General features: G+C 40.7%; 1 protein-coding gene across 1 annotated transcript; it reads left to right on the top strand.

Moving 5' to 3' along the window:
- The first annotated feature begins 2,128 nt into the window (after positions 1 to 2,128).
- On the top strand, positions 2,129 to 2,503 carry LOC141691169 (uncharacterized). Its single transcript, XM_074495907.1, has one exon. The coding sequence runs from the start codon at positions 2,129 to 2,131 to the stop codon at positions 2,501 to 2,503; it is 375 nt and encodes a 124-aa protein (XP_074352008.1).
- The last annotated feature ends 8,229 nt before the right edge of the window (positions 2,504 to 10,732 follow it).

Here is a 10,732-nt window from a genome sequence, read left to right as displayed (position 1 = left end):
TGACGAGATCTCTGTCACTTGATTAAATCCACGATCTTGATTTATATCACTGAGGCATGATCAACTTCTTGAACTTCTTCCAGTGAATTACCTCCTCAAGTCTGTAGATGAACCTTGTTTCTGAATCCTTTGACAGATATTACTTTGCGAGATCTCTCTGACGGTCGATCCACTATTTACTTATTACATTCTTATTTGAGTTGAGTTGAATCCTCGAATATACAAATAGGCTATGACATATGACTTACAAAGAGTTCTTCGATTAAAAGAGTGGGGAATAATTTTGAGTGTACTGAAAAGTGTGAGGAAGCTTTTCAGAACATAAAGAAGCATCTCAGCAGTCCCCCGATATTGTCCAATCCGAAGGCAGGAGAGACTCTGGTCCTTTACTTGGCCGTCTCCGACTTTGCAGTCAGTGTTGTACTGGTCCGGGAAGAAGATGGTGTCTAGCTCCCGGTATATTATATGAGTAAAAGATTGGCCGATGCAGAGACCCGGTATGCGAATCTCGAGAAGCTAGCATATGCTCTAATCCTCACTTCTCAAAAGCTTAGACCTTATTTTCAGGCCCATAAAATAGAGGTAAGAACCTCTTATCCCCTCAGGCAGGTGATGCACAAGCCCGAGGCTTCTGGTCGAATGTTGAAATGGACAATAGAGCTCAGCCAGTTCGAGGTGGAGTATAAGCCTAAGACCACGATCAAAGGCCAAGGTTTGGCCAATTTTATCCCAGTGTTTCCCCCACATCAGGAGGATGACCAGGGGCCCATATTATCATACCAGTGGTAAAGGAGAGTGAGCAAGGGAAGCAGACCTGTGCCCCATGATGGAGCCTATTTGTAGATGGAGCCTCCAACAGGGAAGGGGCTGGACCACGAATTGATTTGATCAGCCTTGAGGGTATAAGATACATGCGACCCGTTCGGCTTTTCATGTGACCAATAACGATGTTGAATACGAGGCCCTAATCAATGGCCTCAGACTAGCCTTAGAAATGAGGGCAGAGAATTTGAACGTGTTCAGTGACTCTATGATTATGGTCTACCAGATAAACGGGGGGTACCAAGCTAAAGGGCCGAGGACAGAACTTTACCTAAAGTGTGCACAAAGAGTAATCAGCATGTTTCACGAAGTGAGGCTGGAGCTTATCCCATGCGGGAAGAATGAAGACGCGGATGAGCTAGCCAAACTAGGCTCGCGTCGTGAGGCCACTCTGCTAGGGGCCGTCCCCCTTGATATACAGAGGCGGCCTAGTGTGCCTAAGCATGAGGTTAGTAATATTAGAGGCAGCCTTGGCTCAACTTGAATGACCCCTATCTTGGCTTATATAAAAGAAGGAATGCTTTCGAACGAAAAGATTGAGGCAAGGAGAGTAAAGTATAAGGCAGCACGTTATGTGATATATGATGGGATCCTATACAGAAGGGGGTTCAGCGTGCCCCTCCTCAAGTGCATAGACAGAGAGAAATGCAATTATATCTTAAGGAAGGTGCATGAGGGAATTTGTGGAAATCACTCGAGGGTATCTCTCTAGCTTAGAAAATCCTCCGTCAGGGTTACTATTGGCCAATGCTGAAAAAAGATGCCTTTGAATTTTCTCGAGCTTGTGATAAGTGTCAGCGGTATGCCAATTATTACAACAGCCCCGTGGCCCCTCTCACATATCTCATGAGCCTTTGGCCCTTTGCTATGTGGGGAATCGATTTGATTGGAGAACTCCCGAAGGCCAAGGGGTGTCAAGTATGCAGTTGTTGCGGTGGATTATTTCATGAAGTGGGCAGAAGCTGAGCCTTTGACCACCATCACAGCAAAGAAGCTCAAAGAATTTGTGTACAGAGCTATTGTGTGCCAGTATGGCATCCTATACAAGCTGGTCTGGGATAATGGGAAGCAATTTGACATCAAGGAGATGAGGGAATTTTGTGAGCAATTGGGAATTTAGAAGAGTTTTAGTGCGGTCAGCCACCCTTAAAGCAATGTACAAACCAAAGATGTTAATAAAATCATCAAGCATACCTTGAAGGTAAAGCTGGAGGAAAAGAAAGGAAAATGGCCATAAGAGCTCCCACAGGTTTTATGGACTTATAATACCACCCCAAGAACTACAATCGGGGAGACCCATTTATCTATGGTGTATGGGTGTGAGGCCATGGTGCCGATTGAAGTAGGGACAAGATCTTTTCGAAGGGATAATTATGACTCAGAGGCAAATGAGCTCAACAATCGACTCTACTTGAACATGATCGAGGAGACTCGAGAGGATGTTCAGATTAGAATAGCAGTATATCAACAGATGACAGCTTGGCAATACAACAGCAAGGTTCGAGACCGGACTTTTAAGGTGGGTGATTTGGTTCTGCGCCGGGTCATGGAAAATACCAAAGTGGTGAGCCACGGAATCTTTGGGGCAAATTGGGAAGGCCCCTACAAGATAAAGTCAGTTCTTTGGGAGGGAACCTACCACCTTAATGATATGCAGGTCAAATTGATCTCAAGAGCCTAGAATGCAGAGCATCTCCACAAGTATTATCAGTAATATTGTTTTTTAGACTTAGTATTATTAAAATATTCCTAAGTCTCGGGGGGTAGTGTTATATAGGTGCCTCCCCGAGGCCACAAGCATGTAATTGACTCACTTACCATTATTTATGAATGAAGGATTGCTATTTATTTACGTCTTGAATTGTGACATTTGTTAAATAGACTAAGATACCAGCAGGGGAGCCCATCTTTGGGAAGCCCATGCGAGGACAAAACAGTTATCTCATTAACATGTTAAAGTTATAAATCAAGCTGGGTCTCATCCCGCTTTATAATAGGATTTATAAACCGAGCTGGGTCTCTGCTCACTTGGGAATGATGTTCACAAAGTGTATTGCAAAATTGAAACATGGAGAGCTCGCGAGCCCACCCAGAATTACACTATTCAAGGCCAAACTTACCAAGGGTTTGAGGCCAGTTGCGATGCGAGCCCGGATTCTCAGCTCATATTTTCTTTATTGAAAAAGATAGTTTTTATGAATTCCTTTGTTAAGGCTGTGGACATGCTATGCGAACTTGTGGTCATGACCCACTTTAAAGGAACAAACTTGTCATATATGAGCAGATAACAATTATAGGTTAATAGCGATGGGAGTTTGTCTTACTTAATTTTATTACGAGTACATTTTTCTTGTGTTAAATTGAAAAAGTGACGCAAGCTCATAGAATTTTGGAGATGCGGGCTGGTGGGCCTGGCACGCCCTTAAAGTAAAAGCATTCGCCATACGCGGTCGGAGTTAGGACAACTCTAGGCCAGTAGGGGGAGAAGGTTGTGAACAATGTAGGCACATACTACTTTTAAATAAAAGAAATTAACAAGAAAAACAAGCTAGCATAGCAGTAATATGCGAGCACACGAGACTTGGGAAATTTGTGCAACAATGATAAATAAGCATAGTTAAAGAGTTGGGCCCAAAGGCAACATAATTTGAATACACATGTGACGCAAGCGGGGTGCCCGCTTTCCCATCCAAAGGTTTATCAAAATAAAAAGAAGCTAATGATTTTCAGCCATTGGCTTTTTGGAGGCCTACTCGGCCACGACCCGAGCTTCCTCAACAATCTGGGCGTCTTTTTCCATCTCGAGCTTCAGCTTTTCGGCATTCCTGGCCGTTCCTGGCCATTTCTGAAGATATTAAACAAAAAATGCATTAGCACCACTAGATGAGGGCATGAAAAAGATACAATTTAAAGTGAGATGCGAGCATATAGGAGATGCAGATAAAAAATGTAATATGGAAGATACAAGTAAAATATAGGGTACAAGCCCATCAGCTCGCACGTCGCGAGCCCAATCCTTACCTTTCCTGGATCTATTTTATTGGTTTTTTCTTTTGAGGAGTGAATCTCACTCCTTCTTTCAAAAACCCACACTCGACTAGGTTTGAGGTGGTAATGAGTTTACGGATATCTCTGTCCACTTTGGGAAGCTCTAAAAGGCTGTCCACATTTATTTTTTCATGCCCTTGAAGGACAGTGCAAGGCGGGGTGGTTGGAGATAAATAAAAAATGTTGATTGTTAAAAAAAGAAATATTATAAAGAAAAGTAATGCGGCCAGATAGGACTTGTCTTACATGGGTTGTAGTAGAAGTGAGTTTGGACTCGAGGCACTTCATGAACATAGAAGTAAGGACTCTTCCACTTCCCTGAGTTGCTTGGCCCATTGTGGACGAGGTTCTTCTTGTTATAATATGGCCAGATAGATAGATAGAAATATCCAAAATTATTTGGCGAATGTTTCAGGTTGAGGAAATAACCCAACTGCCTCGCGGTAAGAGGAGGGAACCCGCGCTTGTGGTACATAATGTACAAAGCGATAGCGGCCCTATATCCATTTGGATTAATTTGAAGTGGGGCAAGCTGGTAGTACTCGCATACATCTCTGATGAAAGGGTAGAGAGGTGAAGAAATTCCTATCCTGAGTAGAAAGGTGGACAAGACCATGCGAGGTACCCTGCCTCCATTCTCCTGATGATTGAATCTGTAGCATCGCATTGCGGCCTAGGAAGAATCACATAACCCTTGAACTGGAACTGGTCAACGATGTTGATAAGATGCTTCTAGGTAATCTAGGTGGCCAAGTCACGACAAGCGAGCACTTTTACCTCTTAATGGGACGAGGTAAAACTCTCCTCCCCATCTGAAATGATTTTCTTCCTAAAGATGATTTCACCCTCGAGTTCGGGCTGGGAAGGAGGCATAAATGGTTCAGGGGAAGTAGCGGGGACATAGGCATAGTTGCATACATTGACCTGACTTGTGACATCAGCCACCTCCTCACTTATTGGGGAGTCGTAAGACCAATATGAGCCGTCCTCTTCACCCTCGAGCCCTAGAATGGGGTATTATGTGGCAACAAGCTTCTTCCCTTTATTGGTGTCATAGTATGCACTGCCTGGATCATTTTCGGTTGAGGTCGAGGTCATTGGTTGCAGCTTACTTAAGGGGAGCCTCTCTCTCCTGAGCCATTTCCCTCAGCATCTCATTTACCCTCTCTTTGTTGATGGGAGTGGGCTCGCATCATAAAAGTTCCTCTACTCCAAGTGATGCAGGAACCTTGGAGAGGTCCACGGGTCTATTTCTCCAATCATAAATATTGGTCTCCGTGGTTAATATTTAAGGTTAGGTCGAGATGGATGTTCAGCGAGCTGGAACCACTAGCTCGCATCTCGTTTTTAACTCTAGCTATGTTCATGGCTCCCTGTGGGGTGATAGCGGAGCCAGGAGAAATAAGTTGGCTAAGGCGTCCAGAAATGAAGGTGAGCTCGTGTTGGAAGTCTTTTGAGCCTCGTTGCTCAGGTGGATATTGATTGAGAGGAGAAGGGGTGGCCGAAGAACAAGTCGAACTCGAGGAAGAGCGAGATGATCCGTAGGAGCGGGCTGAAGACGCATTCAATATTTGTAAAAGATGGTGAATATTAGTGTGTGGCCCTAAAAATGAAAATAGAAATGGGGTCGCACCTAAGTGTCCTTGCATTACACATGAAAATAGGGTCGCACCTAAAGTCTACGCGAGCTCATGGCCTCGCATCGTGGTGTATGAGAGTGTGTGTTTCAAGTCAGCCTCGCATCGAACACGTGGTGTGCGCTCGAATGTTGCATGATGAATGATGAATAAAAAATAACAAAAATGAGTGATTGTAGATCAACATAGTACCTTTAGATAATTCAAATGAATATCCTGAAGAATCTGTGGCCGGAGAGTAACGTCGCTGGTAGACGGTTTTTATGGTGATAATGGTTTTAGCCGTGGTATATACTTGAGAAAAATGGACAGTTCGTTAGTGTTCTTGGAAATGTGAAAAATGAGAGAGAAAGAGGGGTTGACATGTGTCATCATCTTAGGGGTTGACACAAATCCCTATGCCAGGTGTCTTACAGCTGTCAAACATTCAAAAACCACGATCGTTGGAAGGCATGCAAGGCGGCCGGGTGCGACCTCATGGGCCTGCACTCGTTGGAGCAGAAAGTCAAATGTTAGAAAATTCCTAGCCCCACAAGTACGACTAGAAATTTTGGGGGTAGTTGTTGCCGGATTTTATCTATCACGGAAGCATGGTAAAACATTTTTCTTGATATAAAATCCATATAATACGCATACAGATCATGATTTAAATCGAGGGATCGTTTCTAACCTTTAAAAGGGATCCAAGAACCACGAGCGGAGATCCTTAGCAGTTGCTCCTCAAGTGTGAAGCACTCCACCGGTATCCACCAAGAAATCGATGTAATGGAGGAGGAGGAGGTGGAGAGAATTAGGGTTTTTGTAAATTTTTAGGTTGAGACAAAATAAGGGTTTATAATAGTATATTTATAGGCAAAATTTTCAGCTGAAAATTTTCCCATAAAATATTAATATTATTAACCCTTTATTCTTATTAACCTATTAACTAATAATTAAAACATCTTTTAATTATTAATCCTTTTTCTAAACACTTTAGAAATAATTCTCTCACTTGATTTAATTTCCAAAATTAAATTCTTAATTAATAATATTAAGAACTTATCTTAATTAAATTATAATTAATTAAATCTCATTTAATCAATTATTAAATTTGCTAATTAATTATTTATTTTACAATTAAATAATTACCAGCCATTATTAATTAATTCCTCCACCATTAAATCATTCTCTTTTATGGTGTGACCCTGTAGGTTCAATATTAAGCCGGTAGTAGAAATAAATAATAATAAAACTATTTAATCATTATTTATATAAATTCTCTAATTCATTAAATATGATTAATTAATTAATCATATTTATTCTACATCGTGAGGGATACTTCTCCGCATATCGCGACTATCCGGATAATATGAATTCACTGCTTAGAATACCAAGAACCTGTCAGTGAATAGTTACCATACAATAAACTACTTTCTAATTTCATTCACTCTGGCCAATGATTCCTGAACTAGCATAAGTGGATCAACATTGAACATTCTCTTCCTTCACTGGAAGGGATAGATCCTTTATTGATCATACACTATCTTCGTGTACAAATTTCTATACCCAATAAAGCCCTTATAATTGTCCCTGGAGACTAAGAACTAAACCAAAGCATAGTTCAGTGTAGACAAGATGACTATGATGACCTCAAGTCTAAGGATACTTGTACAACTATCACTATGTGAACAACTGCTGACACGTGAGTGAACTCCATCAGTTGTTCAACTGTGTGAGTCGTGTTCAGTGAACTTATTCTATAATAAGCACCTACATACTAGCTATAGTGTCACCACACAAATGTCTATGAGAACAGACATCCTTCATAATGAAGCAAGCATAGTATGTACCGATCTTTACGGATTACTAATTACCAGTTAGTAATACTACGACCAGGAAATATTTAAGTTTAGAGTTATCATCTTTTAGGTCTCATTATTATGATCTCATCATAATCCATAAAAGGCTTTACTCTAAACTATGGTATATCTTATTTAAATACTTAAATAGATAAAGTCCACAATAAAACCAAAAACAAGTCTTTTATTAATATCAACGAAATCAAAACAGATTACATAAAAGTTATTCCTAAATCATCATACATGATTGGATTTAGGACACATCTCTTTCAATCTCCCACTTGTACTAAAACCAATCACTCTGGTATCTAATACCCATCTTGTCTTTATGACGATCAAAGTGACTTTGAGAAAGTGGCTTTGTGAGTGGGTCTGCTACATTGTTATGTGTGTCAACTCTCTTGACGTCTCCTCTTTCAATACAATACAAGAAATGTTATCGCGCTCCCACTAACCCTTTTGTAGACACATGGTTCATCTATGTTTTTGATAAAACCAAACTCTTTGATTGTCTCATCAAAACGGATGTTCCATCTACGAGAAGCTTGCTTTAAACCATATATGGTTTGCAGCAGCTTACACACTAGGTTTCATATCCCTTGGAAAGAAAACCCTCTGGTTGTGTTATATACACTTCCTCTTCAAGTTTCCCATTGAGGAAGGCCGTTTTCACGTCCATTTGCCAGATCCCATAGTCGTAGTAAACAGTAACCACAAGCAAAATCCGAATTGATTTTAACAGGGCTACATGCAAAAAAGTTTCATCAAAGTCAATCCCTTGCCTTGTCTAAATCCTTTTGCCACGAGCCTGGCCTTATAGGTCTCCACCTGCCCATCTGCTCCAATCTTTCTTTTGTATACCCACTTGCACCCAATAGGCTTAACACCTTCAGGCGCCTCAACCAGAGTCCATACTTGGTCGGTATACATAGATTCCATTTCGGATTTCATGGCACTTGGCCATTTCTCTGAGTCAACACTACTCATAGCCTCATTATAGGTCACAGGGTCGTCATCATCAATGATTGACAACTCATTTTCATTCTCAATGACAAGGCCATAATACCTCTCAGGTTGGCGAGACACTCTCCCTGACCTACAAATGGGCTGTTCCACAGAAGGTTGTTCAGTCTGAACAGGTGTTTCCACTTGATCCGCAGTAGTTTTTGCTTCTTGAACTTCATCAAGTTCAATTTTGCTCCCACTGTTTCCTTCAAGGATAAACTGCTTTTCCAAGAAGGTAGCATATCTGGAGATAAACACCCGATGATCGGTGTAAAAGTAATACACCAAAAGTCTCTTTAGGATATCCCACAAAATTACATTTTACAGATCGAGATTCCAGCTTATCTGGGTCAACTTTCTTGACATAAGCTGGACATCCCCAAATCTTAACGTGTTTAAGACTCGGTTTCCTTTCTTTCCATATCTCATATGGAGTTTGAGGAACAGATTTGGACACCTTATTCAGCAAATATGCTGAGGTTTCTAATGCATAACCCCATAGGAATACTGGAAGATTCGCATAGCTCATCATGGACCGAACCATGTCTCACAAAGTTTGATTTCTCCTTTCGGATACCCCATTCAACTGTGGAGTATATGGAGGAGTCCACTGGGAGACTATACCATTTTCTTTGAGATAATCTAGAAACTCTCCATTCAAGTATTCACCACCTCGATCTGATCGAAGAGTTATAATACTATGTTTGGTTTGTTTCTCCACTTCATGTTTATATTCTTTAAACTTTTCAAAGGCTTCAGACTTGTGTTTCATCAAATACACATATTCGAATCTAGATCGATCATCTATGAAAGTAATGAAGTATGAAAATCCACCCATGGCTTGCGTAGACATTGGTCCACATACATTTGTGTGTACAAATCCTAGCAAATCTGCAGCCCTCTCTCCATGTCCACCAAATGGAGATTTGGTCATTTAACCCAATAGACAAGACTCACATATAGGATATGATTTAAAATCAAAGGGGTCAAGTAACCCTTCCTTATGCAATGTCTGCAGTCTATTTTCACTAATATGACCTAGCCTACATTGCCATAAATAGGTCAGATTTTCATCATCTCGTTTTCTTTAATTAGTTTGTTCAATCTGAAGTAAATCATGCTCTACGTCACATACATACAGACCATTATTTAAAATACCACGTTCATAAAGAACATTATCTCTAAGAATAGAACATTCATTATTCTTAATAATAAATGAAAAACCATCCAAATCCAACATAGGAATAGAAACAATATTCCTCACAATAGAGGGAACGTAATAACAATTATTCAAAAATAATAGTCTTGCCCGTAGGCATATGTAAACTAAATGATCCTACAGATATGGCCGCAACCCTTGCTCTATTGCCCATACGTAGATTCACCTCATCTTTTTCAAGAGTCCTACTTCCCTTTAGTCCTTGCAACGAATTGCAAATATGAGAACCACAGGCGGTATCTAATACCCAAGTAGAAATTTGACCTAGTGACATATTAACTTCGATCATGAACATGCTTGAATCAGAAGCGGTAGTCTCACTACCCTTCTTCTTCTTAAATTCTGCAAGGTAAACCTTGCAGTTCCTCTTCCAGTGCCCCACCTTGTTACAGTGAAAGCAAACAGCTTTACTCTTGGGGTCTTCAGCTTTTGGTGGAACCGGCTTTTTCTCACCTATCTTCTTAGGGGAAAAATTCAATTCTGCAATCTTCAACATGTTGTGGAGTTCAGGCAGGCTGACATCCAACTTATTCATGTGAAAGTTCACAACAAACTGCGAGAACGAACTCGGAAGTGATTTCAAGACCAAGTCTTGGCTTAGCTCCCCATCCATGATAAAACCAAGTTATCCAATACGTTCAATCAAATTGATCATCTTAAGTACATGGTCATTCACAGATGATCCCTCAGACATCCTACAACCGAACAGCTCCTTCGATATCTCATATCGAGTTGTCCTCCCTGCCACATCATACAACTCTTGTAGATACATAAGGATAGTGTGAGCATCCATATGCTCATGCTGCTTCTGTAGCTCAATGTTCATGGAAGCTAGCATGATGCATTGAGCAACATTTGCATCATCTATCGACTTACGATACACAACATGTTCATCATTATGTGCATCGCTAGCAGGTTTAGTAGGCTTAGGTGAGTCAAGCACATATTCCAGCTTCTCAACCCTGAGAACAATTCTCAAGTTTTGAAGCCAGTCAGCAAAATTAGGACCAGTCAACTTGTGAGCATCTAGTATGCTCTGGAGTGATAGTGCAGAAGACATAACGAATATAGTAAATCTGTAAATGATAAACACATAACAACACTTAGCAAATATTCAATTTCATTTCAAAACACTATATGAATCGGGTCTTTATTCATAAGTG

Source organism: Apium graveolens, chromosome 10 (assembly GCF_009905375.1).
Source record: "Apium graveolens cultivar Ventura chromosome 10, ASM990537v1, whole genome shotgun sequence".
NCBI lineage: Eukaryota > Viridiplantae > Streptophyta > Magnoliopsida > Apiales > Apiaceae > Apium > Apium graveolens.
Note: the sequence above shows the minus strand (reverse complement) of the source record. Positions and strands in the feature narration are given on the sequence as shown.